General features: G+C 38.9%; 1 protein-coding gene and 1 pseudogene across 1 annotated transcript in view; one reads left to right on the top strand and one right to left on the bottom strand.

Annotated features, from left to right (window-relative positions):
- The first annotated feature begins 446 nt into the window (after nt 1-446).
- Nucleotides 447-25,493, top strand: part of Rnf212b (ring finger protein 212B) — a 35,090-nt gene continuing 10,043 nt past the window's right edge. Inside the window, exons 1-10 of the mRNA XM_055617877.1 lie at nt 447-546; nt 3,150-3,202; nt 3,383-3,457; nt 17,279-17,394; nt 18,366-18,426; nt 19,490-19,518; nt 21,513-21,559; nt 21,777-21,819; nt 21,967-22,027; nt 22,401-22,449. Of these exons, the coding sequence (XP_055473852.1) occupies nt 447-546; nt 3,150-3,202; nt 3,383-3,457; nt 17,279-17,394; nt 18,366-18,426; nt 19,490-19,518; nt 21,513-21,559; nt 21,777-21,819; nt 21,967-22,027; nt 22,401-22,449 (634 nt within the window). The remainder of the gene's footprint in view (nt 547-3,149; nt 3,203-3,382; nt 3,458-17,278; nt 17,395-18,365; nt 18,427-19,489; nt 19,519-21,512; nt 21,560-21,776; nt 21,820-21,966; nt 22,028-22,400; nt 22,450-25,493) is intronic.
- LOC129684675 (60S ribosomal protein L26-like) lies at nt 10,218-10,697 on the bottom strand (annotated as a pseudogene).

A 25,493-nucleotide genomic window follows, 5' to 3' on the forward strand; every position in this document is an offset into this window, starting at 1 on the left:
CTAGCACCATACAAATTTGTGTGGTACATCATAGCACCACACAAATATGGTGGCATACTTTTCATTTTTGAAAGATTGATTTTCTAGTTACAAATTGGTATATGAGTTAAGCTAGAAAACTTAGAAACCAAAAGTGAGAGTAAAGACAAACATATAAATACAAGTACAATCATACTGCTCCAAGAAAAGCCTCATTTCTGTCCTCTAGCTTTTTACTATTTTTACATACACACGCATGCACACACACACAGATGCTTGATGGCATATAGTGAATGTAGTTTGCTGACCTCTTCCTCATGTTATATGTATATCCCTACAGACAAATGGAATGCTCACAAATTTGGTCCCACACCCAGTACATTATCAAAAGTTAAGCAAACTGTTTTTGTAACAGCTATAATTATAATATGGCCCACATTGTTCCTATTCTTTCTGTCTGCTCCAGAATGGATTGGTTTCATTGCAATCAGTGTTTCCGGAAAGATGGGTCCCATTTCTTTGTCACCAGCTGTGGCCATATTTTCTGTAAAAAGTGTATGACTCTGGGTGAGTGACTTATTTTTCAGATTTATCCCAAAATGTTTTTTAACTTAGATATAATGAATAGCCATTTCTCTGTGTGATGTAGAATAAAAATCACTTAGTAGTCATCAGTGATAATATGGATACTGTAGGCAGCTGTCTTTTCGAAATTAAAGGAATCCATTAGTAAAAGAATGGAGCTAAGTGATTTAGCAAAAGCGTTACCCTTCAGTGTTATGAATTGTGTCAGGAAGATTGTGAGTTCAAGAACAATCAAAGATATATAGTAAAATCCTGCCTCAAACACAACAGAAAAAAACTATTTTAAAAAATCTGTTTATTGAAAATAAATATTGTAACTTATTTTTTTTAATTGTGTGGGGCTTGAGATGTAGCTCCCTGGTAGAGCATTTATTTGCCTACCAGGGAGCTACATGGTAGGATAAAAAAAAAAAAAGCCTTCATGGGTGAAAAAAATGTTGATACCTTGGAGTTTAATGAGCAGTTTCCTATTATTTATTTATTTGGCAGTGCTGAATCTAGAACCTAGGGCTATGCACATGCTAGGCAAATGCTCAAGTTTTAGAAAGGAAATGTGAAAGCCAGATGGAGCATGGTGGCACATGCCTTTAATCACAGCACTGGAGAGGCAAAGTCAAGCAGGTCTCTGAGTTCCAGGGCAGCCAGAGCTACAAAGTGAGACCCTGTCTCAAAGAAAGAAAACTTAAGGTTTTGCTCTGGAGTGTTGGGAAATGAAACCAAGACTTCTGGCATGCTACACACATACTCTGAGCTGAACTGTTTCGTTTTATTAGTTTGTTTTATTTGTTTTATTAGGGCTGGATGAGCTGACTTGGTGATATAAGACCATAGCTACTGGGGAGGCTCAGTAAAGAGGGTTAGCTAATTGAACAAAGGAGTTGAAGGCTAGTGTGGGCCACATACAGAACAACAGCAATAAGAGAAAAAAAAATCCTGTAAATTATCTAAATTCCAGAAAAGGGATTTTACCCTACTTAGGACATGATGCTTTGATCAAGGGAAACATCATGGAAGACATTCTGCAGCAGTAGGGTTTTGAACAATAAACTGGAGTTTGCCAAGTTTAGCGAAGATCATTCTAACTTACAACAGTGAGAGCTGGACAGATGGCTCAGTGGTTGAGAGCATTGGCTGCTCTTACAGAAGACATGTGTTTGGTTCCCAGTACCCACATGGTGCCTTAGAACTCTACTTCAAGGGGATCTGATGCCACTCTCTGGCCTCTCCAGGCACTAGGCACACATCACACATGGCACACATACTTACATGTAGGTAAATGTTCATGTGTGTAAAATAAATCACATCTTTAAAAAAAAAACAATAGTATGTGTATTGACATATGACATCATTAAACTGCAGTGCAGATGCTTACACAGAGTTGAGATTATATAGAGAAAAGTAAAAATGCTAAAAGATGACGCTGAAGGGGTAGGCAATAGCAAAATGATAGAAATTTCTGTCTATCGGGTAAGAACCCTGAACTGTTACCCTGTTGGTTCTAGAAATCTGTGGAAGTTTGTTTTTCTTAAAATTATTTGCTAGCTCATGCTGAGAACAACATGGAAAGCAGACTAGGAAAGAAGCTTCATTCCCCAAGGAATAAATAGCAGGTTAAATAGTCTCTGGAGAACTTTTTCCCCTGTGTGAGTCTCATGACCCTCTTGAGTTATCTGCCGATGCGATGAGGCTGTTCACTGTGGTGACAGCAGCTCACTTTGGAGTGCTTGTGTGTGTGATGCATAAAGCCATGTAATGCTTTTTCCTGACCTGGCATTTTTTTAATGGATGAACCCAGGGTCTTATGTATGCTAAACAAATACTGTATCACTGAGCTACTTCCCCAGCCCAGTGACATTTATTGTAATCATCAGCACCACTATGAATACTGTATTTTAGGAGGAAAGCTTAGAAATTGTATGGTTTTCTTCTTTCAGGTTGCATAAAGAGTAGGAGAGCTTCAAAGCAAAATTTAGGAATATTAGCAAAGTGACAATGGTGGGATATTGGGGAGCCAGCCAGTGTGCCTGCTGTCAGCAGAAAGGAGAGATAGTTCAGTGTTTAAGAGCACTAGCTGCTCTTTAAGACCACCCAGGTTCAATTCCCAGCACCTAAATGGTGGCTAACAACTGTGTGTAACTCCAGATCCTAAGGATCCGACACCAGCCACGCACATGGTACACAGGCATATGTGAAGGCAAAACATTGATAAAATGAATCTTTTTTAAAAAGTCACTTAAAGTGAAAATTATCATCATTGGGACTTGTGTACTCGTCTCAGAAGACCTGCGTGTGTTCCAGTGCTTTTGTTGGCACAGTAGATGCTAGGGTTAGTTCAGATACTCAGGAGGCTGAGGGTTGTTGCAAGTCTCAGGCCAGTCTGAGCTACACTTATGAGACCTGGTCTCAAAAACAAAGAAAAGACAGGGAGATAAACATAGTGCAAAGCCTCATATATCAGCATGACTTTAGTTAAGAACCTGTTCCTTCTCTTGCTAGCCTACTTGGCAGTTACCACATACTTTAGGAAAATCGTACCTCCTGCCCTTAAGAACAAATTTTTTTCCTTTTTTTTTTTTTTTTCTCAGAAAAATGTGCTGTTTGTGGAAGTCCTTGCAAGCATCTGGCGCTTTCTGATAATGTAAGTTTTCACCCTTGACATGAACTGCCTCATCTAGTAGGAAGTACATACTCAGGTAATAAGCTGCTCAAAACAAAAAGAAGCAAATCTGAAGATAGCAATTGAAAAAGGTAGAGTTATTTAATTCCAGTGTCATTATTTTCTTTTATTTTGTGTGGATGTATCTTACTCTCTTCATAGTTAAAGCCTCAAGAGAAGAAGTTCTTCAGAAGCCCTGTAGAGACAGCTTTGCAGTGTTTTAATCACATCTCTCAGGTATGAGAACCAAAATGAAAAAAACTTCTTACTGCTCTAAGCTTAAGGCCAACTTGGGTCATGTACTGAGTATAACTAGGTACGTAGAACCCCTGTCTCTAAGGAAAGAGTGAGAGGAGTCTCTCTCTCTCTCTCTCTCTCTCTCTCTCTTTCTCTCTCTTTCTACTGGGTTTCTGTATATAGTGCTGGCTGTCCTGGAACTTGCTCTGTAGACCAGGCTAGCCTGGAACTCAGAGATCCACCTGCTTCTGCCTCTGCTTAGAGTAAAAGTATATGCCACCACCACCACCACCACCAAGCAAGGAGTTTCTCTTTAAGCTGTCTTAGTATGCAGTGGAGAGAAACTGTTCTCTTTATTTTCTTCCCTGATACAAATCTCTACCAGTTTTTACTGACTCAGAATCTATGGTATCTAGTCAAAAACATAATCTAGTTGAATCTTACTTTATAGTTCTTACTTAACCAATTCTTGTGACTGAACAGGCACAAAAAAAACTTCATCATCTTTCTCTGCAGATAAATGCATTTTCTTAAAAATTGCATATAGAGGCCTGCAAAAGAGTGGATTTGGTAATTTAACATGTAAACTTTTGCTTATAAACCCATACTCGTGTCTTACTCTTCATTTTTAATTAACCTTTGCAATAATATTTAACTTTATTTGAAGTCAACAACCAATTGCTTGTCTTTTCCTGGTGCCTCCTATGTTGGCGAATGATTGACATGATAAGAAGTAGTAGAATAAACCAGGCTGAGTGGTGCAGGCCTATGATCCCAGCACTCAGGGAGGCAGAGGCAGGCAGATCACTGTGAGTTCAAGGCCATCCTGCTCTACAGAGGGAGTCCAGGACAGCCAAGGTTACACAGAGAAACCTTGTCTCAGAAAAAAAAAAAAAAAAAATTAGTAGAATATAGCAAAAGGCAAGAAGAAGGTAGTATAATTATTTAAGAGAGTTCTCAGGTTGTAAAGACTTTAATTTTTAAGTTTCCACTCTCTATTTCTCTGCTGAGATGACTTTTTTTTTTTTTTTTTTTAGCATTATGGGATACCTCTCTTGAAATGATTCTTCAGACTTTCTCAGGCTAGAGAGATGGTTTAGTGGGTAAAGGAGCTTCCTGCCAAGCCAACAGCTTGAGTTCTGAGTTTAATTTCTAGAACCCACATGATGGAAGAAGAAGAATAAATATGTAACTAAAAAAATATTTTATCACTTCCTTTTGTTGTTGCTGTGTTGGTTAAACCCTAGGCCCTTTACATGTTTGGCAAGTGCTCTACCACTACACCAATCCCCATCTATTATTGTCTTTTTTTTTTTTTTTTTTTTTTTGTGGCCTTCAAGAGGAGCCTCTCCTCCTCCTCTGTCCCATCCCCCTCCCCACCGTGTGTATTAGGGGAAGGGCTGTTGCATACCCCAGAAAGAATGAGGGAATGTGTGACAACTTGCAGGAGTCAATTCTCTACTCTTTTTCTACTACATTGGTGCTATGGATTAAATTCTTGTCATCAGGTTTGCTGGCTAGTGCCTTTTCCTACTGAGCCATCTCTCTAGCCCAAAGGCAGGGTCTTTTATATTCCATAACACATTATGATCTTATATTTCTGATCCTATATTTCTTATATATCTGAGGATGATCTTAAATGTCTGATCCTCCTTTTTCTACGTGAATGCTGGGAGTACAGGAATGTTCTGCCATCTAGATTATATTAGATGTGTTGGGGATAAAGCCAGGGTCTTACAGATACTGGGTTAGTACTTTATCACCTAGTTTCATGCTTGTTGCTGTTTTATTTTTTTTCTTTCGTTCTTTTTTGAGAAATAATCTCACTTTGTAGGTTAGGCTAGCCTTGAATGCATGATCTTCTTGCCTCTACCTCCTGAGTGCTATGATTATAGGCATGTGTGAAAAACCACACTTAGCCTTGATACTCTTTTTCTTATGCTTTCTTATGTGGTGTGTTGCTGGGAGTTGAACCAAGAGTCCCAGAACACACCAAGCAAGCTTTCTGATAGTGTCAGTTCTTCTTCCTCCTTGTCTTCCTCTTCTTTTTGTTTTGTTTTTTCAAGCCAGGGTTTCTCTGTTTAGCTGTGGCTGTCCTGGACTCTCTTTATAGACCAGGCTGGCCTCGAACTCACAGAGATTCACCTGCTTCTGCCTCCCTGAATGCTGGGATTACAGGCATGCACTATCACGCCTGGCTTCTTCTTATGACAGTATTTTGATGTTGTTGTTGAGATAGGCCTTGTTGTAGCCCAGGATAGCTTTGAACTTCTGGATAGCCAAGGATGACCTTGGACTCATGGTTGTTCTTCCTCCATTTTTGAAGTGTTGGGATCATAGGCAAGTCCGGCCATGACCAGCTTGAGTACACCCTTTCTAAGCATGAAAGTTATCATCAGTGTTTCCCCATCCCCAGGTCTTAACTCTGGAAATAACAGTAAACAGAATTAAAGCTTTGGCTGTAGCTGTCTTAGTCACTTGGATGAGCCATTATATTTGAGATAGTACATTCAATGCTATGAGTAGATAAAATCTAGCTGAGACCCAAGGAGAAATGTAAAAGAGGTCACAGGAACAAGAAAAAGAGCAAACCTTTAGTTAAATTTAAATCCACAGTTAGTTAATGATCAGTAAGAAATTATGTATAGTCCGAATCTTAACCTGCCTAATCATGGGACCAATTATACATGGTTAAATAATCAAGGTAGAATAAATAGAAAGGGTCAGTTAATCATCACTTTAGTGAAGTGTGAATGTGGTGAAGTCAGCAGTCTGAAATGTATTTTCCTAATCTGTGTAAGTTGAATAACTAATGTGTTACCTACCCCACTGTGTCATTCAAGCTACTGCTTAAGTTTCCTCAGAAGGATCTTTCCTGGTGTCTTAGAAGCAGCTCCATTATCTACTTGTCTTGTTTTCACATAGCTCCTATTTGTACCATTGTCTTGTGGGTTTGTTTACCTCTGAATCCTGCATTGAAAGATAGCTTCTAAGGACAGAGATTGGGTAGTTTTGTCTGTTGTTCTCTTTGATTAGTTTCTAGTTTGGAATGAACATTGAAAACATTTTTCTTAAATGAGTGAATGGAATGTTGCTTTAAATGTCCATTTCCATTCTTTGTAATGATCCAACAAGGACATTTTTCTCTCTGGGCTAGTTCTTGATAAAGCTGCCTATTTTGAATTCTTGACTCTCCTCTAAACTTTTCAAGAAAATTGAAGGGCTTGTAAGGACCTGCTATTTTCTTCATTCCTAGGCCATAGACTCCACCTTTACTTACAACTAGGCATCTTTTAAATGCATGCAGTTTTGTGCCTTCTCTAGTAAAGACTTCCATGATTTTTATCACCGAATTTTGTCTTGTTTCTTGTATTGTACATTGCTTTTAACTCTGCAATTATACTTAACTGTGAAAATGTGATTTATTTTTCACATATCTGTTTTTCTCACTTTCCAAGGGTGGATACATCAGTGTCTAGCTAGATATGTTCATATTGTGTTCCTAAGAAATGCTTTGTATGGGGGCTGGAGAGATGTCTCAGAGATTAAGAGCACTGGCTGTTCTTCCAAAGGTCCTGAGTTCAATTTCCAGCAACTACCTGGTGGCTCACAACCATCTATAATGAGATCAGAAGAGATGCCCTCTTCTGGGGTGCGGGGACACATGCAGGCAGAATATTGTATAAATAATAAATAAATAAATCTTTAAAAAAGAAAAGAAAAGAAATGCTTTGCAGAGCCAGGTGTGGTGGCACACCCCTTTAATCTCAGAACTGGCAAGCAGAGGTAAGAGGACTTCTGTGAGCCTGGGGTCAGCCCGATCTACATAGCAAGCTCCAGGATACCAGGACTACATAGACAGACCCTGTCCCTAAAAAACAAACAAAACAAAAATAGAAATGCTTATAAATTACTGATATGTCAGGACAGTTAAAAGGAAGGTTATTTAAGGTAAGATCAGGGAAGTAGGTACTTGTAGATCCTGGCAAGAAATTTCATTTTCTTTTAAATGAAGTTACACAATTGGAGTGTTTTACACAAGGAAATGACATTATGTGATAATGTAATTTTAAGTGAGAATGTGGGTGTTGAGTTGACTAGGCCATAAATAGGATAAGAGGACACCAGTCAGGAGGGAAAAATCTAAGCAGACTTCTTTCACTGAATCAGTGATGGCAGCAGAAAGGAGAAACAGCATGGAGATTATAGATCAGCGGCAGAAGCCTTTCCCAGCAAGCAGAAAGGCCTGACTTGATTCTCAAGCAATGTACACACGCACGCACGCACGCACGCACACACACACGCACACACGCATGCATGCATGCACGGGAGAGAAGGTCGTTATTTCTGTTGTGTTTTGTATTCTGAAAACTCAAGGACAAATTTATTAACAAATTTATGTTTAAGAAAAAATTTAGTACAGGTTAGGTAAAAATATGAACAGCTGCTAGGAGAAGGTAGGGGGAAAGTAATGCCTTTTGAGTTGGACATTAGAAATAGACAGCTTATTTTTAAAGGGGAAGGGACTAGAGAGATGGTTCATCGATTAAGAACACTGTTCCTGTAGAAGATCTATGTTCAATTCCCAGCACCCACGTGGTGGCTCGTAACCATCCATAACTCCAGTTCCAGGGAATCACACCCACTCTTCTGACCTCCACAGGAATAAACATAGTACACATATATTCAATAAAACACTTACACAATAATATTAAATGAATAAACAAAGAAAGAAAGAAATGGGAAAGGCTGGAGAGATGGCTGAGTGGTTCAGAGCAATAACTGCTCTTCCAGAGGTCCTGAGCTCAATTCTTAGAACCCACATGGTGGCTCACAACCATCTATAATGGGATGCAAATAGAACACTCATACATTAAATACGTAAATAAATATTTTAAAATAGTAAACAAATAATAAAGCACTTCCAGGAATGGAAGTAGGAAGTAGGCTAAGGGAGCGGAGTAAAGAGCCCGAAAGCTTGTTTTCTGGGTCTTTTAAGTTTGTTTGGTGTGTGTGTGTGTTTGTTTTGTTTTGAGACAATGTCTATATAAACATGACTGTCCTAGAACTCAATATGTAGGCCAGGCTGGCCTCTAACTCACAGGGATCCACTTGCCTTTTTGCCTCTAAAACTGAGCAGTATCACACTTGGCAAATAATTTTTTGAAGAGTGAAGAAGTAAAGTTGTGGGTGCAAAGTGAGAAAAAGGTTTTACCTTATTTTTATTGTCTCCTCAGAAATCTATAGCCATTTCTTCCTGGCTGATTTTCTCCTGGGTCTGCCGGGAAGATATGGACATATTAGGTTTTAGATGGTTCTCAGAAATCCAGGTAGAAAAGTCAGAAAGGCTGAACTTATTCTGAAGCTTAGTGCATAGAAAAAGACTGAACTCTGAGTTCCTATCTTGCCAGAAAATAGTGATGAAAGTTGAGAGGGGAGAGAGAGGGGGTAGCTCAGTGGTAGGATGTGTGCTTTCCTGAATGTTAGAGTATCAGCCATGTGTTCATCCTTGTGTGAAGCACTGTGTCGGTCCTACTCCCCAGCCCCAGCACTTACACACAGAACATACATCTTAGAAACAGATAAGAGCATGGAAAAGAGTCCCTTCAATATCTAGCAATTAGGTGGAAGAAGAGAAATTAGGAAACTGCAGTCAGAAATAAAAATAAAAATATGTGGTATCTCAGAAGTCAAGAAGAAGAAAAGTGTTTCCAAAGGTAGATAGAATAATCTGAGTTAAATACTGTTGGGACATGAAGTCAGAATCATATGAGTGAAAATCAAGGTTGACTGTCATCCTTCATGGAGGACATAGAGTTGAGTCTTAACATAGTATTGGACCTTACTGTTGTGTGTTTATCTGGCTTGTCTACCTCCTGACTCTTCATAGCTTTTTGTGACCTGGTTTCTAACTGTTGCGTTAAAAACTGCCCCCTGCAAGACAGGTGTTGCGGTGCATGCTTTTAATCTCAGCACTCAGGGAGGCAGAGGCAGTAGATCACTGGGAGTTTGAGGCCAACCTGGTCTACAAAGCAAGTCAAGGACAGCCAAGGCTACATAGAAAATCCTTGTTTCAAAAAGTAAAAAACAAAAAACTTCCTGTGCTAAAGGTATCCTCATCAAAACCAATGGATAATTTATGTTTCCATTATAAGTGATCTCTTAACCACATTTAAAATCTTATTTCTTTACTTAGAAATGTTCTCTGGCTATCTTAACCAACTTGTGCTATTTCGTTTTAGGGTTCATCTTCATCTTTACATCTCTTAAATAGTTACATTTCTGTGAGTGCTGTCTTTCCTTTTGATAGGTAGCATGGATAATATCGTCTCATCTCCTTTGGATATATGCCTGGCAGTGGTATAGCTGAGTCTTGAGGTAGGTTGATTCCCAGTTTCCTGAAAAACCACCATATTGATTTCCAAAGTAGCTGTACAAGTACTCCCACCAGCAAAGGAAGAGAGTTCCCCTTTGCTCCACATCTTCTCCAGCATGAGCTGTCACTTATATTTTTTTATCTTAGCCATTCTGATGGTTGTAAGGTGGAATCTCAGAGTCCTTTTGATTAGCCATCAACCTTTCCCTTGGTGACTAAGGATACTGAACATTTCTTCAATTACTTCTCAGCCATTTGAGATTCCTCTGTTAAAAATTCTCTGTTTAGATCTATACCTCTTTTTTTGTTTGGTTGTTTGTTTGATTGATTGGTTGGTTGGTTGGTTGGTTGATTGATTGGTTTGGTTTTTCTTTTTTTTTTTTTTTTTTAACTGAAACAGTCTTTAATGACAGTTGTGTGAGAGGCCTCTACTCCTGCATCTTCTCAATGGTTTCTTCCTTGTATTTGCCCTTCTCCTTTTCTACTTGTTGAGACTTGGCTTTCCTCTCCAGGATCTTCTTGCAGTCTTTGTCCAGCTTTAGCCTGGTGATAACCACCTTGCTGGGGTGGATGCCCACGTGGACTGCTGTGCCGTTGGCCTTTTCCCGCTGTACTCTCTCAATGTAGATGACGTACTTTTTCCTGTACACCTGGACCACTTTGCCAATCTGCTGGCCTTTGTAGTGTCCTCGGACGACCTGAACTTCATCATCCTTTCGAATGGGCATGGAGCGAACATTATACTTCTGTCTCAGCTCTTTGGAAAGAGGGGAAGACATGATCTTCCTCCAGATGTGAGGTGTGTTGAAGTGCCGCTTGCAGTTTTTGCTTCGGTCAGAGGTCACCGAAGGGATTGAACTTCATCTTGGCGGCTGCGATCCAGCGATGGCCGCAAAAGGAAAGAGCTGGTTTGGTTTTTCAAGACAGGATTTCTTTGTGTATTCCTGGCAGTCCTGGACCTGCTTTGTAGACCAGGCTAGACCTGAATTCACAGAGATACTTCTGCCTCTGCCTTCTGAGTGCTGGAATTAAAGGCATGTGCTATCACGCCCAGCTTGTACCCCATTTTTTAATTAGATTATATGGTTTGCTGATGTCTAGTTTCTTGAGTTTTTTTTTTATATATATATTTTGGATATTAGCCCTCTGTCAGATATGGAGTTAGTAAAAATATTTTCCCATTCTGTCTTGTTTATGGCATCCTTTGCCTTACAGAAGTGTTTCTGTTTCATGAGGTCCCATTTATTAACTGTCAGTCTTAATTCCTGTACTATCAGTGTTCTGTTCAGTAAGTTGTCTCCTGTGCCCATGCATTCAAGGCTGTCCCTCACTTTCTCTTCTATCGGGTTCAGTGTATCAGATTTTATGAGTATGGCTTTGATCCACTTGGACTTCAGTTTTATATTTTTTATCTTAGCCATTCTGATGGTTGTAAGGTGGAATGTTTGCATTCTTCTACATGCTGACATCCAGTTATATCAACACCATTTGTTGAAGATGTTCTCTTTTTTTCCATTGTATATTTCTGGCTTCTTGATCAAAAATCAGGTGGGCATAGGTGTGTGGATTTGTGTCTGGGTCTCTGATTTGATTTCATTTATCAACTTGCCTGTTTTTATGCCAGTACCACACAGTTTTTATGACTGTAGCTCTGTAGTATAGCTTGAAATCAGGAATGAGGATCACTCTGGAAGTTCTTTTATTGTACAGGATTGTTTTATTAGCTATCCTGTTTGGTTTGGTTTGGTTTGGTTTTCCATATGAAGCTGAATATTGTTCTTTCCAGACCTGTCTTTCTAGCATCTTCTGAGTTCTCCAGTTAGTTCGTGAACATTTCACTAGGGATGACTGATTAAATAATTGTCCATTGGTGACTGAATTCACTTTCTAGCCTTTAATCCTTCCCTAGATATAGGAAGAAAAGAGAAGAGAAGAATTAGGGCTAAAAGTTCTAACCCTCTGATCAGTAGTGGTTTCTCTGGCAACCAACTCCCATCTCACCAAGCATCACCACATTAACACTCAGGCATGGCTGAAAGGGGCTGTGAATAACTGGATTCTAATATCACTGAGGATAGGGCCACAAATTTTAGGAACTGTGTCTTCACACTGATTCTTCAGAAAACAACGTCAATACAAAAACACATCTCTCTCACCTCAAAGGCAATAAAACACAGTTTACTCTAGGGATAAATATGAATGACCACTATCTGGGAACATGGGTTCTGATTGCTGTGAAGGACAAATTTCACTGTTGAAGTGGTTGCATAAGGTTTTATTATTAGTTTTAGGACAAAGCTATAACACCAGGCATTTACCAATACATTGTTTGAGAACACAGATAGGTGGGTTACAGCAAAGCATGAAAAACTGTGCTGTTGATTTCACATGCTTTCTCACAGTGGTTCTTAGCCTTTGAAATTGGTGGTAGATAGATGATAGATAGTATCCTGCCAAGGATACATCTTAAAATGTTTTAGTAGTCACAAGGGTATCTCTAGGTCATACATAGAAGTGAGCAGTGAATGGTTTTCAAAGGGACTAAAAATAACACAAGATATTTTGATTCTGGTCTGCAACATTTTTAAAAATATCTTTTAAACAACTTTTGTTGTTTTTTGAGGTGGGATTTTTCTATAAAACTATGCTGTCTTGGAACTTACTAGTGGTCCAGTCTAGCCTCAAACTGACAGAGTTTCACCTGCCTCTGCCTCCAGAGAGCTGATGTTAATGGTGTGTGCCACGATACCTGGCTTAAAATTATATTTATTGGATATGTTTATTTTTATGTATAAATACGTGCAGTGCAGACAGAAGCCAGAAGAGGACTTTGGATCCCCTAGAATTGGGGATGCTGGGAACTGAATCTAGGGTCTCTAAAAGACCAAGTTCTTCTTAACTGGGTAATTTGAAGTTTTGTCCCATAGAACTATGGGTATGGTTTGTTTGTTTGTTTGTTTGTTTGTTTGTTTTCCTCAGAACTTCAGTTTATAAAGAAAGGTTTATTTTGTCTCGTGGTTTTAAAGATTTCAATTCATGATTGGCTGATTCTGTTGCTTTGGATCTGTGGCAAAGCAGAGCACCCTAGTAGGTGTGTATGGTAGAGAAAGGCTATTCACCTTATGGCAACCAGGAAATAGAGAAAGGGAGGAAAGTGAAGTTAGGATCCCCACATTCCTTTAAGGACTTATCTTCAGTAAACCTTTTCCCAGTAGACTTCACTTTTTTACCACCTCCCAGGAATGCCACAGACTAATGACAAAGTCTACAACATAAACTTTGAAGCACACTTAGGGTCCAAACCATGTTAGGACCTCTATGTTAAAACTAGACAACAGAAAACAGAAAGTAATGGCTAATAATGTTTATTATTAAAAGTCTATCATTATTATGGCAGTTTTATTTAACCCGTTATCAAACAATAAAAGACACAGACACCAGATAGATTGTAGATAAGCCTTATTTTACCTGTGGCTGGGCAGATATAAACTCCCTAAAGCTATCTTGGTTACCACCCAGCCCCACATCCCATGCCACTGTTCTAATCATTCCTATCTGAGCTATTCCCCATCCAGTATCCCCATAAATACTTGCTTATGCTCTCCATCCTCTTCTTTCCATGCCGTACCTCCGAGTTCTCTGTATCTCCAAGGTCTTCTCCCAGCCCACGTGGTCTTTACCTCTCCTATGGCAACTCTGCTTCCTTCTTCTCCTCCTGTACCTGTCTCTCTCCTTCCTGTGATCCTTCTTTCTCAAAGCCCTCGAACTTTAGCTCCACCTCTCACTTCTGCCCTGCCCAGGCGTGTAGGCCTTTTTATTAGCCAATCAACTTTAAATTAGGTAGAGCAAGGTTTCCACAACAAGGACAGGTGTACATGGGAATGTTCTTCTCAGGGTAGCAACCAGATCTTGGGGCAGTAATTAGTATTAGAATGCATAGCACCAACCAACCCCCAGCAGTGAAATACATACTTCTCTGTACTGCACAGCAGCTCCCAGTCAATCGGTAGTTTTGAACGGCTCCAGAGATGGCTCAGTTATTAAGAGTGCATATATTGCTTTTCCAGAAGACCTGAGTTTGATTCCCAGCACCGGTGTTGGGAGGCTAAAAACCACTTGTAGTTCTATCTCTTCGTCTGGCCTCCATGGGCACCCACACACATATAAATAAAAATCAAAGGTTTTTGTTGTTGTTTTTAAGCTTTGAAACATTTTTATACCACTGGGAATTGAACTCAGAGCCTCTCAGGAGGTAGGCGAGCAGTCTGTCTCTTAGCTACACCCCAGCTCTTTTAAATTTTATTTTGAGGCAAAGTCTCATTAACTTACCAAGGCAGTCTTCAAACTTGTGATTCTCTTGCCTCAACTTCCTCAATACCTGAAATTATGAGTGTGCGTGATCATGCCTAGCTTTAAATTTTTGTTACAGGTAATTTCAAATATATTAAACTAGGGAAAATATGATATGTATAATGTAATGAGTTTCCATTATTAATTGTATTTTAGCAATTTTAAGCTGATGGCCACATTTTACCCTTATCTTTCACTATCCCAACCAGATTATCCAAAAATCAGGCATTTTATCACGCTAAATGTAAATATTTTGATGTGTATCACTTAAGGTAAGAATGCTTTTTTTTCCATTTCTGTTTTCTTTATCCCTTACCAAATCTTAACAACATCCACACATATTCCCCTCTCCGTTAAGTTGAGAACTTGTACCTTTTCACTTAAAGGAAGCACATCATGGCTTCCTGTTGGTATGTCCAAATTGCCAACATTATTTTAAGTACAGTAAGGGTTACTCAAACACAAGCAATACAAGAATTGATCTGAAAGTATTTTTAAACCACATTGTGCCCCGGGTAATGGAAATCCCAGAAAAGTGAAGCCTCCAGTAAATGTTATAAAAAGCCTGTCAGTATCTTTTTTGAGATAGGATCTTACTGTGTAACACTGGGTGGCCCAGAACTTGCTATGTAGACCAGGTTGACCTTAAACTCACAAAAATGTATGTGCCTCCTGAGTGCTGGAATTAAAAGCATACACCACCAGCCTGACAATTTTATAATTTCTAAAATGAGCGAGTGTATAACATGAAGACCATGATACTCACTGTCTGCTCTAGGCTGTGAAGAGGTGAAGGAATAGCATCCGGATCTAGAAGTAGATAGTTGCATATAGTGTTATAATTAAATGAATAATATTTAACACCTGCATTATCCAGATGGTGTTTTCAGTAGTATGACAACTTTTATTATCTTCTCTTGGTAACTATGTTAAAGCAATCATCTTAAAAATGAAAATAATCTTCTTGGCAGGTTGGAGTCTTCTAGGCAGCTTAGTTGGTCTGAGTCTCTTCTAGGCAATTTAGCTGATCTGCCCCTTCCAAGTGGCTTATCTTGTCTGAGTTTCTCTCAGCAGTTCTCACTAATAAATTTTGAGAGAATAGGACCTAGTAAGTCTGGTCAATTACAGATATCTGAGAGGAAACTGGCTGTATCTGAGATTTAGGTTTCAGGTTTTGGGGGGTGGGTTTTTTGTTGGTAAGAAGGCAAAGAAGGCTTGCTTAGGACTAATCAAAGGGCCCTCTATAGTCTGACTGGGCGCCTCGGGTTCTGTAGTGGGGTCTGTTCTCAGTGAGACTGACCCTTGGCAGTCTCAAAGTGAGCTGTATGTGCACTAAGGTAGGATTTGGCCTTGATTAAGCCTCCTTTTTTTTTTTTTTTATTAAAATTTAAAGTTTTGTACGTTTTATTTTTTTAAATTTTATATGAATGCATGTTGTGCTTTGAATGAGAATAGCCCCCATAAACTAATGTATTTGCATATTTAGTCCCTGGTTGGAACTGCTTGGAAGGTGTGGCCTTGCTGGATCATGTGTCCTTGTTGGAGGAGATGTGTCACTGGGCTTGGAGGTTTCAAAAGCCCACGCTAGGCCGTCTGTCTGTCTGTCTCTCTTTCTTTCTCTCTCTGGCTCTCTGTCACCTGTGCATCCAAGAGTTTCCTTGGTCATGGTGTCTTTTCACAGCAGTAGAACAGTAAGGGTGTGTGCATGTGTGTGTGTGTGTGTATGTGCATGTGTGCATTATGAACATGCCATATTACATGTGTAGAGGTCAGATGACTATTTGCAGGATTTTGTTTTTCCCTTTTACCATGTGGGTGGATTGAACTCAGATCATCAGGGATGACAGTAGCCACTGAAGCCATCTCACCAGTCTGGCCTGCCTGCCTTCTTTATCACAGGACTTTGCTTTTCCAGCCCACTGATGTAGCTCAGGCTGGCTTACAGTTCTTCTGCTTCAGCCTACAAGGGCTAAGATAATAGGCAAGTTCAGCTAAGAGTTTAAATGCCTTATAATAATTCATTTTTATCCCATATTGATTCCACAGCTAAAACCAGAATGTTGGGGATACTGTATCTTAATATATCTGTTTATAGTAACTATTATTTCAAACCCCTCCTCCCACCAGTCAGATAATTCCTAAGATTCTAAGTGACTTTTTTCTGCTCCTACTCTGTTCATGTTTTCTAAAATTTTACTTTTATAAACAACAACAAACTAGATGAGAAAAGTTCATGAGAAGAGTACTAACACCTAGGGAAGGGCCCTTGATAAAGAGTTTATAGTCTGAGCAGAGAGAACGCAGATGAGACAGAAATTCTGCTGTGTATTCAAAATAACGCCTGACACAGCTAGAACACTTTGTAAATATTAACTCTCTCTGATTCAACAATCCTATGATAGGTATTTTAGCAAATGGCAAAATAAAAAGATAAAGTTATGTGTCTGTATCCAGAAATAAACCAGAAAAAAAAATTTGAAATCCAAAGTAGATATTCTTCTTTTATGTCTTTCCTCCTTGAGACAGAATCTCACAGCCTAGACAAGCTTCAAATTCACATTGTAGCCAGTCAAGACTAGCCTCAAACTCCTCATCCTTCTGCCTTTACCTCCTGAGTGCTGGGATGATGTGTGTGTGCTATCATACCTGGTCACATCTTCACCTTTTACTGAAACAGTACAAACATCCTTCAAGTAGCACAGTCTAAGTGTATTAAGGAAAAAACATTGTAATAGCTAAAAATATGAAAACTAAATTAATCAAATAAACAGGTAAGTTAAAACCAATTAGGACCTTGAAAAGTGTTTTTGTTTGTTTGCTCAGGATGAGTGAATATATATTTAAAATATTCTACAATACCAGAATACTCCCCCTAAGATAGGAAAAAGTCAGTGTCCTAAAATGGAGAGCCTTGGCTTTCCCTAGTTTTGAACTCTGTAGTTTGGGGGGGGGGGGATGTTTACAAGTTATGCTAAAGGGTGTAGGAGAAGAAGAACAATTCAAAACTGTAATTCAGTGGATTTCCCTTTGTAGCCAAAAGTAATATGAAGGAGTTAATAGAAGTGTATGTCAAAGACCTCTTTTTTTCCTAGTAGGTGTGGTGCTTCCAGAAGAAACAAACAGATCTTCTTATTGCCTTTTATAAGGACAAAATTACAAAGTTAGAAGCAGCTGTGAAGGAAGCCCAGCAAACGGTGGCCAGCCAGAATACGTAAGTGCCAAGTCAAATCTCTAGCCAGCATCTTTTCTTTCTTTTAGTATAGATATAGTCCTTTCTAAATGTAAGGACTGACAATTGCCCTCTGTTCATATTTGTCTTAAGAAAATCATCTGCAAAATTTTTGGTTGTTCAGTTGGTCTCTCTTAAGTTTTTTTCTTTCTTTACTCTAAGGACCCTCTTTACTGTGTATCAAAAATTTCTTCAGGGAAGCCAGATATAGCTGACTCACACTGATAACACTGAGATATAATATTTAAAATGTTTCTGTGGAGGGAGTGTATTTTGGAAATCTTAAGCTAAAAGACAGAATTGTTGGGGCTGGAGAGATTGCTCAGCAGTTAAGAACACTGGCTGTTCTTCTAGAGGACCTGAGTTCAATTACCAGCATCCACATGGCAGCTCACAACTACCTGTAACTCCAGTTCCAGAAGATCTAAAACCCTCACACAAACATACATGCAGGCAAAACACCAGTGCACAGGAAAAAAAAAAAAAAAAACTAATTAAAAAAAGACAGAATCCTTGTTGGAAACTTAACATTTTTCTTGAATGTTTATTTATGCATGTGTATTGTCCTCTGACCTCTACATGAATGCCAGGTCAAAGGACAACTTGCAGAGTTGTTTTTCTCCTACCACGTGGGTTTAGGGGATTGAACTCAAGTCTTCAGATTTGGTAGCAAGGCCTTTTTCAGCTGAGCCATCCCGAAGACCCAATTGTTGGAAGTTTTCACACATCAACAGTCTAACAGTGTGTGTGATGAAGAAATGGAATTCTATCCAAAAAACCCTTGAAGTCATACCAAGTTAATGCTTATTTTGCTCATTTGTTTTTATCACAAAACACTGCCATTTTCTTCCTGCATCACCAGATCCCTGATGGAAGTACCTTTATGTCTGCAGACACCCCTCAGTAAGCATTAACTAGTGATCTGGACCTGATTGTTTCCGTCTTTTGCCTAGAGAGCTATCAGAATTGAGAAAGGAGAATAGAGAACTGAAGAAATTTCTAGCCATCTTAAAGGTGAATGAAATAGATTTTTTTCCTTGTTTTGGTATGGTGTTTCTAAGCATCAAAATCAGGGCCTTCTACATGCTAGATAAATGCTCTGTCACTGAGCTACATCCCCGTGGGTCTCACTGTGTAGTCCAGGCTTGAACTTACATTGTAATCCAGGCTGGCTTCAAACGCAGGGTCCTTCTGTCCCAGTCTCCTGAGTATATGCACTATGATCCACGACTGTTCCCAGCTGAAGGAGGTTCTCTTTACCACTATTTTACCTCCTGCCTTGTCTGTCTTTCTAGATGGCTCTATAAACAGTGCTTCCCAGCAAACTCATAATATTTGTACAAGAAGCACACTGTAGTAAATGAATAAGGGTACAGAAGAACTTGGAGAGTTGAGAGAATCAATATTGAGCACATTTTTGAACCATTCTGAAATATCAGTGAGTCATGCTGTAACTGATGGGAAGCTCTCATCAAAAAGCATGTTTCAACTTAACATTTCTCTTGAAGAAGTCCAAAATGCCTCAGTATCCTTTCAGTGTTGTTATTTTGGGTTTTTGTTTTTAACTCTTAAAACTTCATTATTATTATTATTATTGTTAGTTCGTGAATGTATATGTGTATAAGATCTATGATGTGTATGTGATGTGTGATATGCGTGAGTATGGGTGTCAGTCAGAGGGTAACTTTAGGGAGTCACTTCTCTCTTTCCACCATGGAAATGAAGGGCCAAATGCAGGTCAGGTTTAGACAGCATGCATTTTTACCCACTGGACCTGACTGTGAACTCTGTATAATCAAGGCTAGCCTGGGACTCCTAAGTGTCTTGCCTTCACTTCCTTAGTACAAAGATTACAGTATGTGCTGAATGCCTAGCTTCCCAGTATGCTTTTATTTTAAAAAACTAAATTTTTATTCTCTCAAAGCTGATAATTTTCTAAGGAAACATATTTTTTGTTCTTTTGATTGCAGCCTTAGCTAGGAGAGTTTGCAGGTAAATTATCTAACAAATAAGACTAAAATCCATTAATTAGAACCTTCAACTATAGCTTCCCTCACTTCCGTTTTTTCATTTACAGGGATCGCCAAGCTGCTACTACAGAAGCAGGTTGGTTTTTACTAATCTAGCCCTCTACCTTGAAATTTTCTGATTTGTTCTTCCAAACATTTTCAGTTGTATAATTGTACATATATGTATGATGGTGTGATTCATTTGTCAATATGTAATGATCAATTCATGGTACCTAGAGCATTTCCTTCTCTTCCTCGTCTTCTTTTTTTTTTTTTTTTCTTTTTCTTCTGGTTTTTCAAGACAGGGTTTCTCTGTGTAGCCTTGGCTGTCCTGGACTCCCTTTGTAGACCAGGCTGGCCTTGAACTCACAGAAATCCGATTGCCTCTGCCTCCCTGAGTGCTGGGATTAAAGGCGTGAACCACCATGACCTGCATTTCTCTCTTCTTAAATCCTTAACCTTTTTCTTATGTTGGGAAGCATTTAACAAGTTTTCCTTGACTCTAGTTGTGTGGGCTCTAAGATGGATAAAATGGTTGATGAATTTATCTTTTACTTTTCTTATTCTCTGACAGAGTGGAATCTTTTTGCTTTGGGTTCCCCCCCCTCCCCCCCAGTACTAAGGACTAGAGTCTTGTGAATACTTTGAGTGAGCTATTTCACTCACGAACTACCTTTTCCCTCACTTTTTTTTTGAAAGAGAGAGGGGGATCTCACTATGTACCCCTAGCTGGCCTGGAACTCACAAAGATCTGACTGCCTCTGCTTCCTGAGTGCTGGGATTAAAGGTGTGCCACCATGTCTTTCGCCCCTACAGTTCCCTTTTGACTTATCATTTTGAGACAGTCTCATTAAGCGACCTAGGCTGGTTTTGAACTAATGATCGAGGCTCCGGCTCTGAGAAGCTGGGATTACATGTGCTGCTATGCTCAGCTGTGAAGTGAAATCTTGATGGAATGTTCACCTTTGATTACTGTCTAATAAATTCCTACTAATCCTTCAAAAATCTAACATGTATCACTTCCTCTGTAATGACTATATCAAATGGAGTTGGAATTTGTTCATTCAATAAATATTAATTCAGTAAGTACTATTTATCTATGTAAGTAATGGGTGCACAATACCAAGTCTTTCTGATTAATGATGTCTTTGCCCTACCAGCCACTAAATATTTTTAAATGGTGAATGTGTTCAAAAGATACAGCACTCCTGTAATCACTCCTAAAGCACTATCTAGTCTTCTTTCAAATTTCTGTATTTTTATATATCTAGAATAATACACAAACATTGTTGTGCTTGGGTTTTTCAGTTTTGTTTGTTTGGTTTTTTTTCTTTGTGGTCCTGGCATGTCAAATCTCAGGTCTTAATAAGCAAGTGCTCTACCACTGGGTTCTATTCAGGACAGGTTCTTACCTTCTTGTTTAGTAGCCTATGAATCTCTCATAGCTAATTGTTTTAATCGAAAGGCATAGAACATAGACATCTTATATAAATGTTTATTGAATGGATGGCTGTGGCTGAATGGATGAATGAATTAATAGTTGTAAGGTTGAGAGTAAGATGCTAAGGAAGGAAGAAAGAAAAAACTCTGGTATCACATTATGAATGAGAGAAGTGGAGGAAGGTTCCCCTGGAGAACTGGAGAGTAAGGGACCTCACAAAGAAACTTCCCTTCTGTCTGTAGTAATGATGCCTTTACTACTGGGGATAAAGTTTCTGTGCTTAGAGAAGAAGCAACTGTTTTATTCTTTCTCTCTTGCCATTTTTTCTTCCCCTTCTCCCTACCTTTTAAAAGAGCTTATTTTTAATTATGTGTGTGCACATGCATGTTTGTGCACACGTATGGATGTGTGTCTGTATGTGCGCACCCTTGAAGGCAAGAAGAGAGTATCAGGTTCACTAGAGCTGGAGTTAAAGGCAGTTGTTAGCAGCCAGACTTGGATGCTAAGAAACGAACTGAGGTTCTCTGCAAGAGCAATCCCTGCCCTTAACCACTGAGCCATTTCTTCAGCCTTAAAGCTACTGTTTCTGTAATCAATGACTGACTCTGTTGTGGCCTCTAATTCTGCCTTTTCTTTTTGTTTTCTTGTAGGTTAACCACACCTCGACCAGTGGGCATTACTTCTCCATCACAACCAGGTGAAAACTAATTATTTCCAGATATCTGTGTGAAATGAATAAATATATTTTTCTCATATGGAAGTTGTTTCTTTCTGAGGGACCATAATATGCTTTTGCTAATCTTACATATAGTGTACAAAACATGGTATAGCCAGATGACCACCAAAACAAGTTAGCCAGACAAGGCAGAGTGCACCATTGATGGCAATTTTTCCTACACTTCATGCTTTTTCAGTTGCTCCACGACCCAGTTCCCAGCATAGCAGCCAAGTGGTCAGGTGAGTAGAACATTAAAACTGTTGACAAAGTTGGAAGAATGAATGAGGTGGCTCAAAGAAGAGAATTACTGCCATGTCAAATTTAACACCAGTGTTCTGTGTCTGTTTTCTTTTGTTTGTATTCTTGTTTTGTGTCATTTTATACAGCCGCTCTTCTTCTATGGAGTCTATTCCTTGTACAATGGGTAGCATTGGTAATGTGGGTCAGGTAAGTAATAGTCACATTATTTTATATATTGAGTCTTGCTTAATGAAAGCAAGACTGTAATTGAAGAATCTTAAATGTGTATTGTTTTGGCACAGTTTTTTTCATGCCATGTGGAGCCTATTTTGGGTACTCAGTATTAGAAAATGACACAGAATCAACAGGGGTGGCTGTAGTGTAAGTGTTGTAGAATTGAATGCCCGATATCTGTCACATTGATTTTGGAAGTAATAGAGCATAGGTCCTGCTTAAGAACCATATGCCCAACTTGCGAGAATAACTGTATATGTGAATGGATCATTACTGAGAAACAGTGGGGAACTGGAAATGTAAAGAACCAGGGTATAGTAATTAATGGTCATTATTTTTCCGTCAGGGAAGCAGAGGCCTGCAGGAAAGGAGCACGCCCAGAGACTCGTATACTGGTGAGAGAGGATAGGGGTGTCTTTAGTCAGTGTATTCTGTCTAGAGACTAAAAATTTCTAGTGTTCTATGAATAATATAGGGCTCTTTTACTTTTTTTTCCTGGAAAATGACTTCAAGTATCCAAACATGTACTGCAGTTTTTCAAGTAATGGTATTTTTGTTCTGAAACAGAAAGTGAGAAATAAAAAGTTGAGGGATAGCCATTGAAAACTCATCAAAGGCTTACCTCAACAGGTGATAGCTTTCTAATCAGAGTTTGATTTCCCCCATCACACAGAAAGATGAAAGGAGAAAACCAACTAAAATAATGTTTTCTGGTCTTTACTTGTATACCAAATACACACAAAAAAACTCTGATCAGAATAACTGATTTGAATTTTCAAAATTGCCACAAGATGGCAGTAGAAATTAAGTCTAAAGGGCAAGTTAACAAACTGTCACTTTTGTAATGATGGCAACTTATTTCTACATTTGTGTGCCCTAACACACATGTGGAGTCAGTTCTCTCCTTTCACCCTTATGTGGGTTCCAGGGATTAAACTCAGGTCATCAGGCTTGAGCAACAAGTCCTTTGTCTGCTCAGCCATCTCACCAGCCCACAAAACATCAGTTCAAAACCTGAAAGGTGTGTGTTTTCTCACTGCTGATTAAGGGGAGAATGTGGGCTTTGTTTCTGGTAACAATTTTTCTTAAAGTTTTGCTTTGTGTGTTTCTAGTACAGTCACTCCATTTTCTTGTTTGCTTTCTTCTTGTGTGGATTTGGTGCTGGGGATTGACCCTCAAACATACTCCTACTGAGACACATATACATTCTTTTCCTTCTTTCCTTCATTTTTTCCTTCTCATTAATCAGTGCGGGAGCTCAAATACATACTAGGCAAATGTTCTACCACTGAACTCTATCCCCAGCCTGATTTGATTTTCTGTAAATTTTTCTTTTAACTTAGAGTGTGTACACATGTATGCATACCAAACCATGACATAGGTGTGGATGTCAGGAGACAACTTTGTGGAGTTGGTTCTCTCCTTCCATCTTGGGTGGTTTCTGAGGGTTGAATTCAGGTCAGCAGGCTTGAGCACCATTGGTACTGCTTTTCTGCCTTTTTATTGGAAACTTTAATACAGTTATATTCACTGTAATTGCTGATAAGAAAGAACTGCCATTTTGTTACTTCTTTTATATATGTCATCCTTTTTCCTTTATTACTGCCTTCCTTTGTGTTAAATTGTTTTCTAGTGTAGCTCTCTTGTTAATTTCTTTTACTATTTTCAAAACTGTTTTGAGATTACAACTAACATAATTTATAAAAACACTATTTAAAATTAATACATTTAACATCAATACTATGGCAAAACTTCATAGTTCTGTTAAATTATATACTCAGAAACACAAATTTTAACTTACTGCCTTATGCAGTTGTCTATTAAATCTGATAAGGGGGAGCTACCAAGAAAAAATGCACTTAATCTGTCTTTTGTTGTATTTACTTCTATAATAATCTTTTCTGCATTTGAGTTACTAATTAGTGCCCTTTCATTGCAGCCTGAAAGACTCCATTTAGTGTTTCTTCTAAGGCAAGTTTGAGAGTAATAAGCTCACTGTCTAAATTTTTGTTTTTGTAGGAATATCCTAATTCCCTTCAGTTTGGAAAGAGAGTATTATTGGATATAAGTTTCTGGTTCATAATCTTTGGAAACTTTGTGTGTTCTCTCTGGTCCTTGGTTTGTCTGATGAGAAAGTTAATCTTGCTGAGTATTAATTGTGATGAGTGGCTTCTCTTTAGCTACTTTTAAGACTCTTTGCCAGGGAAAGGGCATGTGGCTCAGCTGGTAGAGTGCTCATATAGGATGCATAAAGCCCTGACTTGATCCTCAGCATGCCATAAACTTGACATAGTGGCACATACCTATAATTACAGCGCTGCAGAGACTGAGGCTGGAGGATCAGGAGTTCAAGATCATCTTTGGCTATATCCTGGGCTACTTGAGACTCAAGAAAACAACTTCAAGTAACCTTTGGCTGTTATGATAAGAAGGGAACTCTCAGAGAATACTCCTTTTTTTTTTAAGTTAATTGGTGTTGCACACCCTGGCAGCTTTGTTTTTGGTTCATTTTAGAGTCAGGATTTCTTTACAAAGCTCTGGTTGTCCTGGAATGTACTATGTAGACCAGGCTGTCCTCAAACTCACAGAGATCTGCCTGCCTCTGCCTTCTGAGTGTTAGGAATGAAGCATACACCACCATGACTGGTAAGTTTTGTTTTCTGAGACAGGGTCTCACTGTTTGGACCAGGCTGGCCTTGACCTCAAAATTATTCTGCCTCATCTTCCCAAATACCAGGAGAGATTCTGAGCATTTGCCACAATACCTCGTTGCTTCTTTTAAAAAAAATTTTTAATACCTTTTAACTTTTTATCAGTTCTCCATCTTTCAACTTTACTTCACTTTAAACCAAAAGATTCTCTGAAAATTTTTCAGTCTTCTCACACAAGACCTTCAGCCATTTTCCAGTGTTGATCATTTTAACCCTTTCTTGAAATAATTTCCCACTTTTCTTTTTTATTTTAAATTACAAATTTCCCTTTGACTTCCCTGGCTTCTTCTTCATAGTCTCCTTTGCTGGTTCCTTCTCTACCCAAGTGTAAAACAGTACTTCTCAAATGTTTAGGGCTCCGTACGAAGGACCTCAATCCTGGGGATGTTTTTTAAAATGAAGAACATCATGGGTTTTGTTTTCTATTTAGGCCAGAGTTTGACTTTGAGTGTCTTCCTCAATCACTACTCCCCTCATTTTAAAACATGCTTTATTGGGGCTGGACAGATGACTCAGCAGTTAAAAGCACTGGCTGTTCTTTCAGAGGTCCTGAGTTCAATTCCCAGCAACCACATGGTGGCTCACAACCATATGTAATGGAATCTGATTTCCTCCTCTGATGTGTATGAAAACAGAACACTCACATATGTACAATTTAAAAAGTACAGCCGGGAGCTGTGGTGCACTGCCTGTAATCCTAGCACTCAGGGAGGCAGAGGCAGGAAGGT

The sequence above is a fragment of the Psammomys obesus genome, unplaced genomic scaffold (assembly GCF_907164565.1).
Source record: "Psammomys obesus unplaced genomic scaffold, mPsaObe1.curated_primary_1811, whole genome shotgun sequence".
Taxonomy (NCBI): Eukaryota; Metazoa; Chordata; class Mammalia; order Rodentia; family Muridae; genus Psammomys; species Psammomys obesus.